At 37.1% G+C, this 21,705-nt stretch overlaps 2 protein-coding genes across 2 annotated transcripts; both read left to right on the top strand.

The window, feature by feature from the left end:
- Nucleotides 1-1,801: 1,801 nt before the first annotated feature.
- LOC140514954 (olfactory receptor 4F15-like) lies at nucleotides 1,802-3,581 on the top strand. The gene has a single exon (XM_072625470.1). It carries the CDS (start codon nucleotides 2,108-2,110, stop codon nucleotides 3,044-3,046), a length of 939 nt encoding a protein of 312 aa, XP_072481571.1. The 5' UTR covers nucleotides 1,802-2,107; the 3' UTR covers nucleotides 3,047-3,581.
- A 14,086-nt stretch (nucleotides 3,582-17,667) lies between these two features.
- LOC140514861 (olfactory receptor 4F3/4F16/4F29-like) lies at nucleotides 17,668-19,328 on the top strand. Its single transcript, XM_072625281.1, has one exon. The coding sequence runs from the start codon at nucleotides 17,689-17,691 to the stop codon at nucleotides 18,625-18,627; it is 939 nt and encodes a 312-aa protein (XP_072481382.1). The 5' UTR covers nucleotides 17,668-17,688; the 3' UTR covers nucleotides 18,628-19,328.
- Nucleotides 19,329-21,705: the final 2,377 nt, after the last annotated feature.

The raw sequence follows: 21,705 nt of genomic DNA, 5'->3' as shown, positions 1-21,705 counted from the left end.
CGGGTTCTGAGCCAATACATATATCATTTTCCTATATCATATTCCTATTATTCCAATATGATTACCTGCTCATTACTTGCCTTTTTCTTTTGACTCCTATGTTTATATTTCAAAACTTGAAACTCTGGTCCTTTCATCAAGAATGCCTGGAAATAATTAATTTCATTAAAAATTAAAATTCCTATATTTAGGATTAGAATTATTTTAAATCATATTATTTAGGATTGATTATTAAGCTATTCTTGATCAATTCCTTTGCCTCATGGAATATAACATTCTAAAATCTTTGGTCCTTTATATGGTGGCTGCGAAGTTGTGTGTGATCCTAACTTCCTGGCTGTTTGCAATATTTTTCCTTTCACCTGGAAGCTCTGAATTTTGGCTATTACATTTGTAGGAGTTTTAATTTGGAAGTTTATTTCAGGAAGTGATTAGTAGATTCTTCCTGTTTCCACTTTGCCCTTTGGCTCTAAGAGATTTGTGCAATTTTCTTTTACAATTTTTTTGAAATGTCATATTTTGGTTCTTAGTTTACCCATGGCATTCAGAGAATGCAATGATCCTTAATATTTTTCCTTCTCAGTCTATATTCCAGATCAGTTGCTTTTTGCTATTACATACTTTATATTTCTTTCTCTTTTTTTCAGTCTTTTGATTTTGTTTTACTATTTCTTGTTGCCGCATGGAGTCATTGCCTTCCATTTGATCTATTCTAATTTTCATGGAGTTTGTTGCTTGGACCAGATTTTATACTTCTTGTGCTAAGCTGTTAATTTCCTTTGCACTTCTTTCTTCCATAGGTCTCATTTCTTTTTGATTTACCCCCTGCAAACACTGCATTGCATTTACAAAAACAATTAAAACTCCTTTTAAAACTCTTGCTTCATTTCATCAGGAATCTAGTTTGAGTTTGTGCCCACATTGTATTTTTCTGTGAGGAAATGCTTACAGATATTTTGAAGACATTCTCTTTTGTGTTTGTGTCTTGCTGTTGCCACCATAATATATTGTTCATTACGGTGAATTTTTTTGCTTGCCCATTCCTCCAGGTACTTGATATTAGGTCTGCATTCTGACAGATTTCTGGAGGGAATATTTGAGCTTGTTCTTGTTTGGGATGCCAGTGGATTGCTGCTGGATTCAGCCATTGACAGCAGCTAGGAGCTTAATAGATTCAGGGTGGTCCTTTTGGTTTTCACTTACATTCATCATTATTTCATTGAAAACTTCAAATTGAACTGGGACTGTATTTTAAGCTTACTTCTTGCTGTATGCATAGATCAGTGTCCACAATTCTTTCTGCCCTGATTTCCCTTAATCTCTAGAAGCAGATTACCTCCTCAAGTTGCTGTGACTCAGCACAATGTAGTGAGGTATAGAACTGCCAGCTGCTAGTTGATTATTCTTCCAGTACAAGGTAAGGTCCATCCATGACAGATGTGGAAACCCTTCTGATTTTAGGGCAGAGTTTCAGGCAGGCATGCTTTAGTTCCTTTAATGTCTGCAGATCTATTTTCCACACCAATGTGGGCTAGAAAAAGGACATACTGTGATTAAAAAGAAAAAAATCCTGATCATAATTCTGTTGGGTTTTCTAAATATTTGTTGGATTGATTGGAAAGATCTCTGATGTACTACTTCCTTCTACTTAAAGATCTCATCTATTATCCTGTTCAATAGTTAAAAAAATTTCAGAGACCAAGCAGGATGAACACTTAGGGTTTGGCAATAAGAATGTTACTGGTGAACTTTGAGAGGAATTGTGAGTCTAATTATAGGGAAAGAAACTACTAATGGGAGGATAGGTAGTAAGAAGTATAGTAATTGAGATATCCCCAGTTTTCAGTGCTGTTACTGCTGGCTCCTCCAAATAACTTTACATATTTTGTATTTACTTCTCTCTGAACATGGTATTTCTTCCTAATAGAACACAAGGTCAGTATTTTGAATTTGTATCCATAGTAGTCAGCACTGTGATCAACATATAGTAGATGCCTAATAATGCTTGTTGAATTGAATTATAGAACATTAATATTATTCAAAATAAATCAGATTCTCCATTCTCTTCTTAAAGGTGACTATCAAGGTGGTATCATTGACTAAAACAATGAACAGAAAGAATCACACTGCGGTGACTGAGTTTGTATTCCTGGGACTCACCAATTCTTGGTATATGCAGCTTTTCATTTTACTATTCTCTTCTGTGTTCTATATGGCAAGCATGCTGGGAAACTCCCTCATTATGTTCACAGTGGCTTCTGACCTTCACTTGCACTCTCCAATGTACTTCCTGTTGGCCAACCTCTCCTTCATTGACTTGGGGATTTCCTCTGCCACTGCCCCTAAGATGATATATGATCTTTTCAAAAAGCACAAAGTCATTTCATTCTCTGGCTGCATCACTCAGATGTTCTTTATTCACTTGTTTGGTGGTGTTGAGATGCTGTTGCTTATAGCCATGGCCTTTGACAGATATATTGCCATATGTAAACCTCTCCATTATTTGACTGTTATGAGTCCAAGGATGTGCATTATGTTCGTGGTGGCTGCCTGGATCATTGGCCTCATCCACTCAGTGGTCCAATTGGCTTTTGTTGTAAACCTACCCTTCTGTGGCCCTAATGAATTGGATAGTTTTTACTGTGACCTTCCTCGGTTCATCAGACTTGCTTGCACAGATACATATAGACTGGAATTCATGGTCACTGCCAATAGTGGCTTCATTTCCTTGGGCTCTTTTTGCATCTTGGTCATCTCTTACATCTTTATCCTGATCACCATTCAGAAACATTCTTCAAGTGGTTCTGCCAAGGCTCTCTCCACTCTGTCAGCTCATATCACTGTGGTGGTCTTGTTTTTTGGCCCCATTATCTTTTTCTATACCTGGCCATTCTCCACATCACATGTAGATAAGTTTCTTGCCATTTTTGATGTAGTTCTTACTCCTTTTCTCAATCCAGTCATTTATACCCTCAGAAACAAAGAGATGAAAGTGGCAATGAAGAAAGTGTGCAGTCAGCTTGCAAATTTCAAGAAAATCTCTTAAAAGACTGGAAAAGAACATAAAAACAATGAGTCTGAGTTCCTGCAGGAACACTGAAGTGAAAGTACTGTTTTGGATATGGGTGGGGAGAAAAAGAGAGGAGAGAGAGAGGTAATTATAAGTTGTTTACATAAATATTTTGGTTGAAATAATGGTTTTATTCAAGATCATTATTTGACAGTGTGGATGGTGCAGAGAGATGGGTCTGATAATAGAAGAATTGCCCTAGAAAGAAAAAGAACAATGAAGTTGCAGTCAGGAAGGCAAGAAAACAAAAAGATATCTGTGACACAAAAGAACAATGGAAGGAAAGTTTCAAGAATGAGATGATAGTTTACAGTTTGAAATGTTCCACCAGAAATAGAGAGTTACTGATGTAGTTTGTTCTCTAAATTTCTTCCTATCTATTCCAACAAAATTTCCTTTCTTAGGAAAGGAATATATACTTCTAGAAGTATATATTCTAAGAAATAGCCTCTTGTTTAATTCAAATAAAACAATGCCAATATTCAGGTAAGCCCAACTTCCTGCATATTTGGTTCCCATAAGGAAGTTTGTTAATCTATTTTGCATAACTAAATATTGCTGATAAGTATATATTGTATATATGATTTCAATAAATTTTTAGTATTGACTTTGAAGTCCCCTGTGAGATATTCCTAACATTTTCTTTTGGTTTGCGTAATTTCTACTTCATATCTGATAAACTATCATTTCTGATCTTCCCTGTTGTTGGTTGGGTGCATAGTTGCTGTCATATCATCTTCCCCATTAGGCAACCTTGAGCTCCATAAGAGCCAGGATTGCATTGTGCCTTCCCTTGTATCCTCAGTGCTTAGCATACTGAACAGTTATTAAGCATCTAACTATGTATTAGGTATTGAGCTAAGACTAGGGATTCAAAGAAATGTACAACAGTCTTGGTTCATAAGGAGTTCAGAGTCCTATAATGGAGGAGACAACATACGAACTATTTATGAACAAGTTATACCTATCTATATCTATATCTATATCTATATATATCTGTAAATTGGAGAGAATAGAAGGAAGGCACTAGAATTAAGAAGGATTAGAAAAGACTTCACCTATTTTCGTTGGGTCTAGAAGGAAGTCAGGGAAGCTAGGAGGTATAAATGAGGGGAGAGAGCATTCTTGGCACTGGAAATAGACAGTGAAAATGCCAGGAGAAGGGAGATGATGTATCTAGTGCAAAGAATAGCAAGGAGGTTAGATTGTAGCATGTGGGTGGAAGAAGGTGCAGAAGGACATAAGAAGATTGCAAAGGTGGGGAAGGGAGGGTCTGAAAGAATTGGAATGCCAAATAGAGGAATTTACATTTGATACAGGAGGTGATAAGGAGTCATGGAGGGAATTTATTGAGGGGTGTGTGTTTGTGTGTGTATGTATGTATGTATGTATGTATGTATGTATGTATATAGGTATGTGTGTGACATGGTAAGACATGATTTTAGGAAGATCACTTTGATATAAACCTAAAAGCTTTTTTGATGTTAGACATCATATTCTGTATTATACTATTTACCATTTAGCTCTTTCACTACCTGGTATTTCTTACCTTTTCCACATTCTCTAAAATTTGTAAGACACACATTTGTCCTGGGCTTTCATTGTGGTATTATGAAAAATATCCATTATATCATATGAGTTTCTGAATTTTTAGTCTTTTCAGTGTTCTACCTAATGCTTGCATTTGAATATTACTTCTCTTCTAAAATTCAGTATTTTTTGAAATATTTCTTTGGTTTTCATTCTGTCTCCAAAGTGACCTCTCTTCATTCAGCAATGATTATGTTATGATGACTAGCCGGGGAGCCTGCCATTTTTCCAGTCACCCAATTTCCCTATTCCTCATGTTCTAATGAGAAATTCTGTTAATTTATTTTTTTTTTGTAAAATTAAAGTCTATAATTATTACTATCAGCTTAGAATTGTAATTTCATTGCCTCCATCACTTCCAGCTCAATCTCATTGTCCTCATTATATGGACTCACATATACATAACTCACATTTTTTTTGTTATATAATTCAGCTAAATTCAATTCAATCTATTTCAAGAAGTACTAATTGGGTGCCTCCAATATGCCTGGCACTGGGTTAGATGCTGTTTATGCAAATAAAAAATAAAACAGTTACTTCAGTCATGAATTTCATATTCTATAGCAAAGATGAAGATCCATTCAGTATATATTAAGTTAATGTAAGGTATGAGCAAAGTTATACAAAGGGGAGAGACAGAGATGGAGAGATAGGTAGATAGATAGATAGATAGAGACAGAGAAAGAGAGAGAGAGAGAGAGAGAGAGAGAGAGAGAGAGAGAGAGAGAGAGAGAGAGAGAGAGAGAGAGACAGGGAGACAGAGAGACAGAGAGACAGAGAGAGACAGAGAGAGACAGAGAGAGACAGAGAGAGAGACAGAGAGAGATTAGGGGAGTCAAGAAAAATTATATAGCACAAACAAAACCAATGCAGGAAAGCAGAAAACTGGGAATTTATTTTTATAGGAATCATCTCTGATAGAAGTTTAATTTCTTGAATATATAGAGAACTAAATCAAAGTTATAAGAATACAAGTCATTCTCTAATTGATAAATGATTAAAGGATATAAGCAGGAAGCCTTCAGACAAAAAAATCAAAGTGATCTATACTCATATGGGAAAAAATGCTCCACATCACTATTAACTAGGGAATGCAAATTAAAACCACTCTGAGGTACCACCTCACACCCATCAGATTGACTGATATGACAAACAAAGAAAATTATAAATATTGCAGGAGGTATGGGAAAACTGTGACACTAATGTTCTGTTTGTGGAGTTGTGAACTGATCCACCCATTCTGGAGAGCAATTTGGAATAATGCCCAAAGGCTATAAAACTGTGCACACCCTTTGACATAGCAAAACTACTGCTAGGTTTATGTCCCAAAGGGATTTTAAAAAAAGGGGAAAGGACCCATGTGTACAAAGATATTTATAGCAGCTCTTTTTGTCGTGGCTAAGAATTGGAAACTGAGGGGAGGCCCATCAATTGGGGAATGGCTGAAGAAGTTTTGGCATATGATTGTAATGGAATATTATTCTATTATAAGAAATGACAAGTAGGATGATTTCAGAGAAACCCAGAAAGACTTACGTGAACTGATACAAAATGAAGTGAGCAGAACCAGGAGAACATTATACACAATAACAGCAGGATTGTATAATGAAGAAGTGTGAATGACTCAGCTATTTTCAGCAATATAATGATCCAAGACAATCACAAAGGACTCATGATGAAAAATGCTGTCTGCCTCCAGAGAAAGAACTGATCGCTTTTATATGTAATTGAGAAAAACTAAAATGTTATTTAAAAAATAAAAACATATTTGAAAATGAAAAAAAAAGATTATGTAGAAGGGGACACTTGTGCTGTGCTTCTGAAGAAATTAAGGCTTTCATTTTTCCCCAGAGGGATTTTCTACTATCTTTTTTTGGTTTCCTAGAACAGGATTTTGGTCACACTAAGTCTCATATTCTTTCTTTTTTTTTCATTTTTAACACGGTTCATATCACATAAAACAATTCCAACTTTTGGTCAGGTGACACTTCTTTTTAAAACTTTTGCAATATAGACCACAAACGAATTTTTTTTTAACATTAACTGAGACACAAATAATAACTATGTGTGCTAACTTCACAAGCCCTTGACCTAATTGTCTCCACACTATTGCTAAGAATTAAAGGGCCCTAACTTATTGTTGGTCTAAAGTCCTAAGCCTAATAGTTTAATTTTAGACTTAACCTTGGATGTTCCCCTACCAGCAATCTATAATTTAATGGATGTGTTATTGAGCTTACAAACCTTTTGACTATAGGAAATTGCCACTAAGCGTAGGGACATTGCATGGAAACAATATCTCCCCAACTTCATGTCACTTCCAGGCAGGAGTAGATTGTCAACTCGCATTCAGTCAGGCTTAAAGTCTGCCAGGTGTCAATGGGGAAACTGAGCCAGGAGAATCTTACCTCAGCCCAGGCTGAACAGCCGCTCTCCCACCCTTCCTATGAGATCACCTTTTGCAGTTCATACCAACATCTCACAGCCTTACTAGCAGCATGGATTGGAGGCTCTGATCGTCTTTCTTGCTGTCCATACCTGGAGCTAAACTCAGAAGAACAATCAGTTAACAGTCCCATAGGATCTTAAAATGGCAAGTTCCAATAACCAGGCTTCAGATATGACTATAATTTCACACTGGCTAAGGAACATCTTTGGAGACAAGTCTTAAGTGGCTTACATGCTTTTCTATACAAGTTCTAGTTCCTGATTAAATAACAATCATAAAATCAAATTTACCATTAAAACCTTAACTTTTCCATCAATGACAAATTTTACCTGAGGTTCCCTGCCTCTAGGAAACTTAGACTAAAATTCTTTTCCCCAAACTAAAGATGTCTCTGATTTAGTCTCAGTAATTAATTCAGTCAATTGTTGTAATACTAATTGCTTTTACATCACTTTGTGGCATGTCTAATTTTTCTTGCCATCTCTCCCCTCCCCCCACCCCTAATACCTTGTGTTCTGATTACCTCTTCCCTCAATGTACCCTCCCTTCTTTCACACCCCACTCTTCCCTTATCCCCATCTTCTCTCTTTTCTTGTAGGGCAAGATACATTTCTATACACCATTACCTGTGTTTCTAATTTCCTGGCTATATGCAATAATAATTCTCAACATTTGTTTCTAATACTTTGAATTCCAACTTCTCTCCCTCCCTCCCTCCCCATCGCCACTGAGAAGGTGAGCAATTCAATATAGATTAAATATGTGTCGTTTTGCAAAAGACTTCCATAATAATCATGTTGTGCAATAGTAACTATATTGCCCTCATCCTACTCTATCCCCCTTTGCTTTTTACTCCCTCATTTGACCTTGACCCTTCCCAAAAGTGTTTATTTCCAGTTACTCTCTTCTCCCATTTGCCCTCCCTTCTGTCATTCCCCTCACCCCACTTGTTGCCTCCTCACTCTCTCTTTTTTTATTTTAGTTTTTCCAGCCTCAAATGTTTATTACATTGTGTCGTTCTATTTTCTCATTGAGTTTCATTTATTGATTGACTTTGCTATTAGATTCTCTCCCATAATTTATTCCACAAATATTTATTCAGTTTGTATCATGTGCTCTGATCTTTTCTGGGGACTGTAGGTAATGAAAAAAAGGAAAACACCTGATCCAACCCATAAAGAGCTTGAAATATATTTGGGAAGAGAGTATAGATATCCATGATAACGCAAATGGGAATGCAAATGTTAAAAGTCAAATAATATGTGAAGTGGCGCAGGAGCTATCAAAATAATGTCTAATTCAATGCCATATTGGTGGTACAGGGAGTAAGTACTATGATTTTAAGGAAAGAAGATATTGTGATGCATGATACCAAATACATGGAGAACACTTGCTTTAGGGGAAGAAGTAATAGAAATGGCAATCATCTGTTTTAAACTTTCTGATTAAGGGGATTTATTTTATCTGAATGAAGTTCTGATTCATGCATGTAAAGGTGGTGATGTCATAGTAGACAAAGTATTGGATTTGGTCTCAAGGAGATCTTGGGTCAAAATCTGCCTCTATCACTTTATAGCTAAGGATTCTCTGGAAGTCATTTCATCTCTATGTGCCTCAGGAAACCCCTAGGGTCACTGGATAAACAGCCTTTGAGTTGAAGAGCAACTTTAAATTCATCTATTTCAAACTTCCAGATTTTAAAACCATGCCTTTTCTGCTGTCTTATAATGGAATTTCCCTCTGTGACTGGGACCTTATCGTTCTGGAGCATCCAGCCATTCCTGAAGGTTTTTCAACCTGAACTACACCTCTATTTCCCCACTGCAGTCTGCCAGTGATGAATTCTTCCTCAGGACCAGGATGGCTTTCATTCCTCTCTGGCCATGCCTGCATGGGATACCTTCATTCTGCTTCCTTCCCACTACTTTTTAGCTTCCTTTTGTGTTGTTGTCTTCTGTCATTGGTCAACAGTAATCAGTAGTCTATAAAAATTTTTGAAACACCTGCTATATGCCAGGCATTGTGCTAAGTGCTTGGGATACAAATACAAAAAAAGAAAGAAATCCTCAATGAGCTTACAGTCTAAGGAGGAAGATAATTGGTCAGTTGGTTGCTGTCCTTTGTAGAAGCCCAAAATGACAAAGTCATGATAAAGTCAAGTTTCAATATGTCTGACTGTGGCTGATCAGACCAATATGAGCTCAGAATGCACTACCACAGATTGGACTCAGATAGCTCATGTGAACATTTGGGGTGGATATTCCAAATCTGCACATCCTATGTTTCCTTTGTGCTGTTTCAATTCTGCATTTGTTCATAGAACACAGCATTCTTTCAGATGTGGGCACATCATGCTGAGTGGTCCTGTGCCAGTGTCTCCCAAGTTGCCCAATCAAATAAATTCAAAGTTCTTGAGAGAGACCTTGAGAGTGTCCTTGTATCACTTCTTCTGACCACCATGTGATTACCTGCCCCATGAGAGTTCTGAATAAAACAGTCTTTTTGGCAAGTGTACATTTTGCATTTGAACAACGTGGTCGGCCCATTGGAGTTGCACTCTCTGAAACAGTTTCAATGCTTGGCAGTTTAGTTTGAGCAAGGACCTCAGTGTCTTTTACCTTATTCTGCCAGATGATCCTCAGAATCTTCCTAAGACTGTTCAAATGGAAGCAATTCAGTGTCCTGGCATGGCACTGGTAGATTGTCTATGTTTCACAGGCATACAACAATGAGGTCAGCACAACGGCTCTGTAGACCTTCAGTTTGGCAGTCAGCCTAAAACATTTTCTCCCATACTTTTCTTCGGAACCTCCCAAACACTGAGCTAGCTTTGGCAATGCATCTGTCAACCTCCTTGTCAATGTGTACATCCCTGGAAAGCACACTACCAATGTAAATGAACTTATCCACAACACTCAAAACTTCTCCATTTGTTGTAACTAATGGTTCCACATATGGATGGTGTAGTGGTGGCTAAGGAACACCTGTTTTTTTTTTTTTGATGTTAATTATTAGGCCAAAATTAGCACAGAGAATTGATCCATACTTTGTTGCATCTCAGCTTCAGAGGCTTCACTGAGTGCACAATCTTCTGCAAACAGAAAATCATGCACCAACACAACAACTTTTAAATTGAAGAATTTACCATCAGTATGGTAGCTGATCTGGATGCTGTGTTCATCCTCATTGAAAGTATTTGATAACATGGCTGAAAACATCATGCTGAAAAGCATAGGAACAAACACACAGCCTTGTTTCATCCCACTGGTGACTGGAAAGACATGAGAGCATTGTCTACCATCCAGAATCTGAGCAAGCATGCCATCATGAAATAGATGTACAATATTGATGAACTTCTCTAGGCAACACAATTTTGATATAATTTTCCATAAGACCTCAAGACTAGCAGTGTTAAAGGCCTTGGTCAGATTTATAAAAGTTGTATACAGATCTCTGTTCTGCTCCTGGTATTTCTCCTAGAGTTGTCAGGCAGCAAATATCATATTGACTGTTCCTTGGCCCCTTCTGAAGCCACTCTGGCTCTCGGGGAGATGACCATCTTCCAGGTGAAGGATCAGTCTATTGAGGAGGACTCTAGCAAGAATCTTGCCAGCAAAGACTTAGAGAGAGACCCCCCTGTGATTATCACAAGACAACCTATTTCCTTTACCTTTACAGAGATGGTCAATGGAAGCATCCTTGAACTCCTGGGGGATAACCTCCTCTTGCCATATAGCCTGAAAAATTTCAGACACCTTTTGTATGAGCAATGGTTCCCCTACTTTGTAAATCTCAGCTGGAATAAAATCAGCACCAGGTGCTATGACACGTAAAAGAAGCCTAATGGCCCTCAAAACTTCTTCTTCAGTTGGAAATTCAGCTAAGAAGAGATTGACTTCAACCTGAGGTAAATGGTCAGTGGTCTCAGCATTGATTGATGATGGTCTGTTGAGAACACTATGGAAGTATTCAGCCCATCTCTCTAGGATCATGTCCTTATCACTAATTAATGTGGTTCCATCAGCACTGAGTAGTTGTGATGCACCATATGTTTTTGGACCATAAATAGCTTCCAGAGAATCATAAAAGTGCTTTGGATTGTTACTATCAACATAAAACTGAATTTCCTCTGCCTTCTTACAGAACCAGGAATCCAGCACCTCTCTAAGCTTTCCTCTCCTCTTGCGTTCCATCCAGGGGAAGGTGTTCTCCATGCCCCAAAGCTGCCTTTTTTCCTCTGAGTTTACTAACTACATTTCTTGTTCAAAGGTCAAGCCTTAAACCTGATTCACTTTGGAGCTCATAGACTGGACAAAAAGCCCCCACCCACCAAGCACAGAGTGAATGTAATTACTAAATAGTACTTGTTTTTTTTTTATCCAGGAACCGTGAGATCTTCCCTTCCCAGTTTGATTTTTTTTTAATTAAAGGGGCTATCCTTTGAGTAACTATTTAAAGAAGCCTATTCATTGAGTGGGTGAATCTCACTCAAAGTAAGCATATGATAAGACCTTAGCCTGAAAGGGCCAGAGTCTCACTTTGCATCCTGGGCCATCTCTAGTGTTCCTGATGACTATCAAGCCACTGGACCCAGATGGCTCAGTAGAAGAAAGCAAGGTTGGTGACCTGGCACAGTCCTCCCTCACTCAAATCAGTCATCTGCAAGTCATCATCATCTTGATGTCATGGTCCTCTTTGAGAGCTAAGACAAAAACACAACAGCTTGCACTTTACTTTAGATGGAATTAAATGGAGGAAGATAACACACACAAAAACGCTGAAAAGCAAGGGTGTAGGGGAGGGAGGAGGTACGTAACTTTGGGATATAGCAAAGTCAAATAATTCCAAATGAGCATAGCTTTGGGAAATGAGATGCATGAGGAGATATCTATCCTGTCTCCTCTACTTAAATGTAGGAGATTATGGCTCTATTCTCCAATCAAAGAGAGAGTACCAGTAAAGTGCAATAGACCTTTTTGGAAATTGCAAGATGATGAGATTTCCATTGATGAGTTCACTGGGCTTGTGGTGGAGAAGCCAAAGAAGGTCAAAATGAGTTCTGTCATTAAAATGTAAGCTCCTTGAGGACAGGGAATGTCTTTCTTGTTGCTTGTATTTGTATCCCTAGCACTTAGCACAGTTCCTTCCTTTCTTCCTTCCCTCTTTTCCTCCCTCCTTCCTTCCTTTCTTTTTTCTTCCTTTTCTTCATTTTTTCTTTCCTTCTTTCTTTCTTCCTTTCTTTCTTCCTTTCTCTCTTTCTTTCCTTTTTCCTTCTCTCTTTCTTTTCTTTTTTCCTTCCTTCATTTTTCTTCCTTCCTTCCTTAATTCCTTCCTTCCTTCATTTCTTTGTTTCTTTCCTTTTTCTTTCTCTCCTTCTTTGTCTCTTTCTTTCTTCACTGATGCTCAGATAAATTAAAAGTAAGTGATTTCTCCAATGTCAGGAAGGATTTAATTGACTCAACTAGGATGTGAACTCAGGTCTCATGACTCTAAATTCAGCACCCCATATTTGGTAGTCTTTCCACTGTATCTTTCTGCTACATGGAACTCATAATGGTATATAAAACACTGACCTAAAATTTCCCCTGCCCTCCTTTCCAAATTTCTTTCAAGTTTTTCCAGTAATACTAACTGACTAAAAGTTTCTTTCTAGTAGACAATTTCCCATTCCATGTACATTTGAGATTGCAGAAAACCAGCTTAAACTTACCAAATTCTTTAATATCCACAAGTGATTAAAATATATAAAACTGTAGGTATACATAGATAATTTGAAGAAGGAGAAAGCAGTAACAACTCAGGGGATCAAGGAAGACTTTCTGTAGGAGGTGTTACCTAAGGTAAACCTGGAAGGAAGGTTTTTTAGAATCCTTGCTCTAAAATAGGAATTAGGCAGACTATCCAAGAGTTTTTATTTTATCCTTGAGGCATTCAGGAATCATTTTAATTTGCTAACCTAGCAATGTCATGATCAGAATTGGGCTTTAGGAAAATTCATTTGGAAGTTCTATGGAAGAAGGATTGGAGAGGGAAGAGACTAGAAATGACTTCAAAACTTTTCTACAAAGTCATCGTTCTGTTTTTATGGTGAGTGGAGGAAGTTCTTATACTGAGAGTTGCCCCAAGCTACTGAAAGCAATGCTCTTTTAACTGCTTGTGTGGTTCATGCTATAGACCCCACAATGAAGGATTAATCTTTTGTCTGGAATTCCTATATGTTTTCTTCTTTTACTTGATCAGATTCACTGCAGGAAGCCAGATAGAATTTGGTGTAATAGAAGAAATGATGTCATTTAAAAGTGTGAAAATGTGTTTGTTTCTCATGTTTCCCAGATATGCCTTTGTTCACACTTCATTAAAGTGGTCCAGAAAAGGGTCAAAGGATCTTTTTTACAAGGAACGTTCATTTCTCTTCTTAGTCATCCTTTATTAACAATATTTCCTCTTAGATGTCATGGGAATACCAAGAGAATCCTAGGAGAGAAGTCCTTTGGTCAAATGATCTCAGGCTGGCAAAATCACTCTCTACAGCATCACTTGGCTGCTTAATGAGCTGTCTCTCTGCCTAAAGCAGCATTTCATAATGCTGTTAGTGCTTCTAGTAACTACAGATGGTTAATAGGCCAAGTTTTGGGATTCCTTCAGCACAACTACAGTATCAGGTAAGTGAGAGGGATGGTCATAAATTCTCTAGAAGACAAATTTTTCCAGCAGAGGATCGGACTAGCCATGTTTCAGAGTGAATAGATGATGCTGGGAGCACTGATGGGCTGGTGATGAGGACAGGTCCAGAACTGCCTTCTTCTAGGAAAAGAATCAACAGAGAGATGATGAAGCCAAATACACAAAGGGAGGGTTAATGTGAAGGGTTCCAGGTTATGGAGATATGGGAATACATACCTGGAAACAGATCTTAACTTCATCTCCTAATGGACATGGCAGAGAAATGAGTAAAGATGGAAATATAGAAATAAAAATAAAATTAACCATTTCCTCAAAACTTATGGATTTTTTCTTGATCAAAATGTCTATCTTCCCCCTTCTTTGAGAATGTCTATCTCTTCTGTTCATCTTAACTTTCTCCCTTATGTTGTCTAGATTTGATGGGTGAGCATTTCTATGACAATCTTTTTGAATACTAGACTCTAATGATTTCCAGATCTTGTCTTCTGTCTGTAATGAAAGTGGCAATGTCCTATTATCTAATTTTTTTTAGTCCAGTCATGCTCTCTAATATTCCTTTAGAATGTCACAAAACCCCAATGCGAGATTTATTACAAATTTATCCTATTCAAACTCAACTGAAACACTATTGTTATCAGCTAATCATCTCTTATGAACCATGTAATTCATAGCCTTTTCCGTATTCTTCAAAGTCCCATCTTATTTTCTTTAACATCCTGAAGATGATCTTTTCTCCTACTTTAATAAAAAAAATACTGAGACCATCTATTAAGAGCCTCCTTCTCTTCCACCACACCTTTTCACCACCTCAGTAAGCAGCTCTTCTATTCTCTTCAATTTTCCCATTGTTTTGGAGAAATGGGTATGGAGATATGATCTTCCCTGGTTAATTATTCTATCTGTGTCTTTGAGTTTATTTCCTTTTGCCTTCATCAGTTGTTCCAAATGATTTATCAATTAGCTCTCGTGGGATATTTAATTCTCTTTTTCATTGATTCCTTTTCCTCCATATGCAAACTTCCACTGTAATAAAAAACAAAACAAAACAGAAACATCTCCTTGATGTAGGTGATCAGGTTATTGCTTTTTCCATTTTTAAAATGTGTGTTATAAACTACTTTCAATTCAGTCCCACAACTATTCACTGAGTGCCTGTAATGTGAAAGTCAAGAAGTAGTATGATCAGGTGGCCAGAAACCTGTACTTGACCTCATGAAGATCTGTGTTTGAGCCAAGTAAATAAGAGTCATCAAGCATTATAAAATACCCACTATATTACAGACACTGCTAAATTCTGCCTCTGGTAATAGTAGCCAAATTATATCAGTGCAAGCAGTTTCTAATCTAGATAAAATCTCAGATCCTTTTCTTCCTGCCCCTCCGACCCTCAAAAATGTCTAAGTCCCTGTGATAGTGATATGAATACAAAGATCTAAGACAGAATATTTGAAGGTCACATTCTTGATCCTGTCCTGTCCTTTTGCTGCCATTTAAGGCATTTGAATTTTATAAATTGAGTAGTGGCAGCTAGAGTAGAGACTATTGGAGGTTTTTGAACCAGGGAGTGATGTGATTACAGTTGCTTCTTAGGAAGACTGCATGTCATTAGTACATAGTTTAGATAGAAAGAGCCATAAACAGAAATCAGGGAGATCAGTAAAGAGCTTATTGCAGAAATGTCAATAAAAAATAAGAAAGGCCTGAAGTAGGGATGGAAGTACACAGAATCTCGTGTGGGAGAATAGAATACCTGTGATCTCAATTCTCCTTTAAAGATATAAAAGGTGCTGTGCTCTATGAGCAAGGCAAAATTGAAGTGGCACAAAGGAAAGGTAGGATGTGCAAATTTGGACTAACACCCCTAAATGTTCACACTAACTATCTGTGCCCAATCTGTGGTAGAACATTCTGAACTCATATTGCTCTGATCAATCACATTGAACACACTGAAAATTCACTTTATCATGGTGATGTCATTTTGTTCCTCTTGCAAAATGAAGGACAACAACCTCAGAATGATATTAGAGACCAGAATGGAGTGCAGCTACTTGTCACTGGGAACTGGCTCTAAATTGTGTAATTAGGAAGGAACATTCCATAGTAAAGGCTTAAGGAATGTCTGTAGATTGATTAGGAAACCTTGAAGGCAAAAGCAATCTAAATTTATAGCTTCACTGTTCTTTGGACTTTTTTGCCACCTTTTCCCCCCATCAGTGTTCTTTTTCTCCTTACTATTATTATAATTTGCCTTTTCAAAATGTACTTTTGAAGCTTTCTTCATTCCCTTATTCTCACCATATTTATTTTAGTTCTTTTCTTTCTCTTTTCTCCATCATTTCTTCTTCTTTGGCACTTGCTAGGGCTGCATACAGTCTATTTCTTGACTTTTAACTCTTTGCTAAAGGTGGGCTCTGCTTCCTGAGCGGAAGGGGTATTGTCTCAAGCTTCAAGGGTTTTGGGCAGTTGTTTTGAGACCTAGGTCTGGGGTTCTATAAGATTTCCGTTCTTCTAGGGTGGTATGATTTAGAAAGAGATGTGTTTTCTGTTCTCCTGGACTGTGTTCTGGTCTGCAAGTCAACACAAGCACTCTTTTTTTTTTGCTCTATGTCTGTGACTAGGGTCCTTTTGCACTGTGGCTCCAAGCTCTGGTGTGCTAGTGCTCCTCCTCACCCCATGTCTGTCCCTCAGGTCTGTGACTCAGAAGCAAGTATGGATAAAAGAACAAACTCCTGTTCCCAGTGCCAGCAAAGACACCCCTGTAATCTCCTGACCAGATGTTTGACCCTCTTACTGTTTCTGTCTAAATCTGGTACCGTCTGTATCCAACAACTAGATCCTGATTAGTGAGATTAAAGAAATGTATATCAAAATCTGGCCTTTTGCAACTATTATATAAAATATGTTAATTTGTTCCAGACCAATGGTAACATACAGTGAATTAGAATAATGCTACTACATTATGAGATTAATTTTGCATACTAATATCAGCGTAATCTGTGGTCCTACTTATATCCTGGGTCCCTTTCCACCTCCTAGAACAGGCTACAATTGTTAGACCTAACTAGGTCGCCTTCATTTTGTTTTCATTTGAACAGTGAGTAAAATGGTATGAGAAGATGAAAAAATAATATATGTACTAATAACTTGATGTATTACTCTGCAAAGTTATAGACCTTACCTCAGTTGGTTCTTACAAAAATCCTGTAAATTATGGTAGGCAGTGTAAGATGTATTATTCCTAAATTACATTTGAGAAAACTGAGCCTCAGAGACTTTAAGTGACTCGGCTAAAATCTCACAGGCTGGAAGAAACAGCAAAGTGTGCAATCACTTCAGATTTTCCAACTCCAAGAGAAGCATAGGCTGCCATTCTCTGCTACCACAGAGAGGCAAATGGGAATCAGAAGATGTTTATGATGAGATAGAAGGAATCAATAGAATAAAAGAAAATCAAGAGTTTTCAATTCACCAAATCATCCTCACTAACAAAAGGCGGGAAGTGAAATGAATGAAGTCACCACTCTTTTCCTCTCAGAATCTGTTCTGGTACATTGCCTTGCCTACCTCTCCTAACTCTTTTCTGTGTAGTAGTCATCCCTTTGGTTTCACCCAGTCTTCTCTAGGAAAAAAGCTAGAGATGTGCCACAGGACAGGGTTTTAACTGAATATGACAATAATTTTGTAGTTCTTTGTGATCACAGATTGAGAAGTTATTCTGGCTAGGAAATGGTGAGATGAGATTGGATTCTTATAGCACTGCACATAGTAGGCCCTTGGATAGTGTTAAGTGAATTGAATTGAGTTCTGAAATATCATTATCACATTCAGAAATTTGAATTCTCTCTTTATTCTCTTTCTGTAGGCCGTTTCAGAGGGTGCCCTGCTGACCGAATCGATGGACAGAGTGAATCACACTGAAGTATCTGAATTTGTGTTCTTGGGACTCACCAATTCTTGGGATATTCAGCTCCTGCTCTTTGTGTTTTCCTCAGCTTTCTACTTGGCAAGCATGCTGGGAAATTCCCTCATTGTGTTCACAGTGACTTCTGACCCTCACTTACACTCTCCCATGTACTTCCTGCTGGCCAACCTTTCCTTCATCGACTTGGGGATTTCTTCTGTCACTTCCCCTAAGATGATATGTGACCTTTTCAGAAAACACAAGGTCATTTCATTCTCTGGCTGCATCACCCAGATATTCTTTATTCACTTGATTGGTGGTGTTGAGATGGTGCTGCTTATAGCCATGGCCTTTGATAGATATGTAGCCATATGTAAGCCTCTCCATTATCTGATTATTATGTGTCCAAGAATGTGCACTTTACTTCTGGCTGCTGCCTGGATCATTGGCCTCATCCACTCAGTGGTCCAAATGGCTTTTGTAATTAACTTGCCCTTCTGTGGTCCCAATAAGCTGGATAGTTTTTATTGTGATCTCCCTAGGTTCATCAAACTTGCCTGCACGGACACATACAGACTTCAGTTCATGGTCACTGCCAATAGTGGCTTCATGTCCTTAGGTGTTTTTCTCATTTTGATCATCTCCTATATTTTCATCCTCATCACTGTTCAAAAGCATTCATCAAGTGGTTCTTCTAAGGCTCTCTCTACTCTTTCATCTCACATCATTGTGGTGATTTTGTTTTTTGGTCCAATTATCTTTTTCTATGCATGGCCATTTAACACATCTCACCTGGACAAATTTTTTGCTATCTTTGATGCAATTCTGACTCCCTTTCTGAATCCAGTTATCTACACTCTAAGGAACAAAGAGATGAAGATGGCAATGAGAAGAGTGTGTAGTCAGCTTGTGAGTTTCAGGAAAATCTCTTAAATAATTGATGAGAAGACAGAAAATTCTAATTTCCACAATCAGAATGTCTGGAAACAGAGGTTATAAGGGGAGAGGATGACTTTGATTTTGATTCTAAGGGATTTCTAACAGGAATTTCAAATCTGAATTTAGATAAAGGAGTCTAGAGATGGGAGAGAGCTTTGAGTGTTGTCTTCATATATACATAGCTCTAACAATAAATACACATGAGATCATCACTGGAGAGTATAGATGTAGTAGAAAGGATATCCAGGGCACAAATTTCAGGGAATTTACCTTAACTTTGATGTGGAAGGAAGGTAATGAAAGCTAGTGAAAGAAACAGAGACATAAAGGGAAGACTGAATTGAAATTTCCGAGACAAAAACTCTACCATGAAGAGTTATATCTGTATAAATATCTGTAAAAGGGTATTTGTTGACAATTTAAAAATGAGGAAATAGCTACAGGTTTTTGTTAACTCATCACCAGCTTCAATACAGAATCCCTACTTGTGGATTCCAGGTGCATTAATTATAGGAAAAAAATCATCTGTGCCATTAAAAAACACAGATCCATATCCTTTTTGCTTCCTTTGAGGAAGCTTGTCATTCTCTTTTTGAATAAAGTATTACTACCATGAACATTATGTATGCAATATTTTTAAAGAACTTGTCTTTAAGATCTCTAAAAAAGTACTTAAGACATTGTTTTGTTTGATAAATACATGTATTTAATATGTACTCCATAAATCTTGCTGTAAGGTCATCTTGATTCTGCTAGATTAGACTTTCTTTAAATTTTTTGAAAAAGGACTTTTCTTTATGTGAAGAAACCAGGCTTCTAAGTGACTTCAAACACTCTGTGTTAACTTGTTTGCCATGTAACCCTTCCTGTGACTTCTAACTTTTTACATGCATTTGGTCTGGGCCTCCATTTTGTAAATTTTTGTAAAAATAGTATCTGGACCTTTTGTTAATCTTTGAATTTTTAATCTCTGCTCTTCAAGCTAAAATTTGAATTTGTATATAGGTCTTAACTTAGAATCTAATATTTTCATGGGATTCTGTTGGCTTTCCTTCACCAACCAAAATGTTCATTTATTCATTTACAAAGTTTAATTCAACTGAAATAAGTTTAAATGATACTCACATGTTAGGGCCTCTAATAAGTGCTATGAATATGAATAAAAAAAGAAGGAAAGTCATGCTTTTAGTAATTTACATTCCATTCAGGGTGGTGTGGATCCAGCACATATGTATATGTATATACATATATATACATATATGTATATTATATATCTACATTTAAATGTATGTATTTTAATTAATAAGGACAGAATATGCATAGTAATAGGTGGAGAGAGTGGTAGTAACTGGAGGAATCAGGAGCAGGAATCAGAAACAGGAGGAATATGAGCTGGAAATTGAACTATATATTTTAAAGAAGACGATGAATTCTTTTTTTTTTCTGGAATCATGACTAGTCACACTACTGAATTGAGTTTTTAAATTTTTTGAACTTGTTTGTCTTGGAATAAGACCTAATTGGTCAATGTGGGACTTTATTTTGCTTGACTACATTTTTGTTACAAGGATATTCTTTCTTTTCTTTTTCCTGTGGGGTCACACAGGCAATAAGTGATTGAGCCAGAACTGGAACTTAGTTACTTCTCTTTTTGCCCCCTCACATTGTAAACTGTTCTTCTTGAGGCAGCTATGTGGAGCAGGAGATAGTCTTCTTGACTTGGAGTCAGGAAGACCTGAATTTTCATTCTACCTCAGACACTTAGTAGCTGTGTACCCTGGGCAAGTCACTTAACTTCTTTTTGCTTAAGTTTCTTGTAGGTAAAATGGGAATAATAGCACCTACTTACCCCACAGGATTGTTGTGAGGATCAAAAGAGCTAACATATAGAAATTGCTTTGCAAATCTTAAATAATTACGTAATTGCTATCATCATCATCATTTATCTCTATCTTCCCATCCATAGACCATAATAATCAGTCAATAAATCAATCAGCAGTCATTTATTCAGCACTTGCTATATTCCAAGCTGGACAGCTAGGTGGTATAGTGGATAGAGCACTGGGCTTGCAGTCAGAAAGACTCATCTCCATGAGTTCAAATCTGGTCTGAGACACTTACTAGCTGTATGATCTTGGATAAGTTGCTTATCCCTATTTATCTCATTTTCCTCTTCTGTGAAATGAGTTAGAGAATGAAATACAAAGGACTTAGTGTCCCCCAAATTCCAATACAAAGAATTTCAAGAAAGAGATGATGCTTAACATTTTCACATAATTCAAGGTGAGGAAAGAGCTAAGGGTTAACTCCTTATTACCAGCTTTGGTTTACTCTTCTTTCTTGTAGATTCTAAAATTATTTATTCTATGAAACAGTCATTTGTCCAATACAAAACAATCAAACAAATTCCCTTACCTCTGTCTATTCCTATAAAGAAACTTTTTGATATATTTTTGGATAATTAAGGCATTAATACTCTTCAAATTGTGATATTTTAAAAGATTTTTACCATTGTTTGCTATAAAGTCCTTTTGTGAAGTTGTTTGATTTAGTTTTGATCTGCCTAACATTTATTTTGTACCTAACAAAGAACATTCCCCCATTCTGCTCAGTGAGATTCTCCTTCGTTTTGTTTTGAAGATGGCTTTTTTTACCCATGAAAATTTATCAATTTTTTATTTTTGTTTTGTTTTTTCTTTTTATTTATTTTTAGTTTTCAACATTCATTTCCACAAGATTTTGAGTTCCATATTTTTCCCCATCTCTCCCCTCCCCCACCCAAAACATGGTACATTCTGATTACCCTTTCCCCCAATCTGCTCTCCCTTCTATTATGCCCCTCCTTTCCCTTATCCCCATCTTCTCTCTTTTCTTGTAGGGCAAGATATATTTCTATATCTTATTACCTGTATTTCTTATTTCCCATTTGCATGCAAAACCAATTCTCAACATTCAATCCTTAAACTTTGAGTTCCAGATTTTCTCCCTTCCTCCCTCCTCACCCATCCCCCCTGAGAAGGCAAACAATTCAATATCAGTTATGCATGTGTAGTTTTGCAAAAGATTTCCATA

Source organism: Notamacropus eugenii, chromosome 7 (genome assembly GCF_028372415.1).
Source record: "Notamacropus eugenii isolate mMacEug1 chromosome 7, mMacEug1.pri_v2, whole genome shotgun sequence".
Taxonomy (NCBI): domain Eukaryota; kingdom Metazoa; phylum Chordata; class Mammalia; order Diprotodontia; family Macropodidae; genus Notamacropus; species Notamacropus eugenii.
The sequence above is the reverse complement of the archived record's forward strand: the minus strand, read 5'-3'. Positions and strand labels throughout refer to the sequence as shown.

What these genes read in the sequence shown, in the direction of transcription:
- LOC140514954 (XM_072625470.1), top strand. Translation starts at nt 2,108, where the DNA reads ATGAACAGAAAGAATCACACTGCGGTGACTGAGTTTGTATTCCTGGGA.
- LOC140514861 (XM_072625281.1), top strand. Translation starts at nt 17,689, where the DNA reads ATGGACAGAGTGAATCACACTGAAGTATCTGAATTTGTGTTCTTGGGA.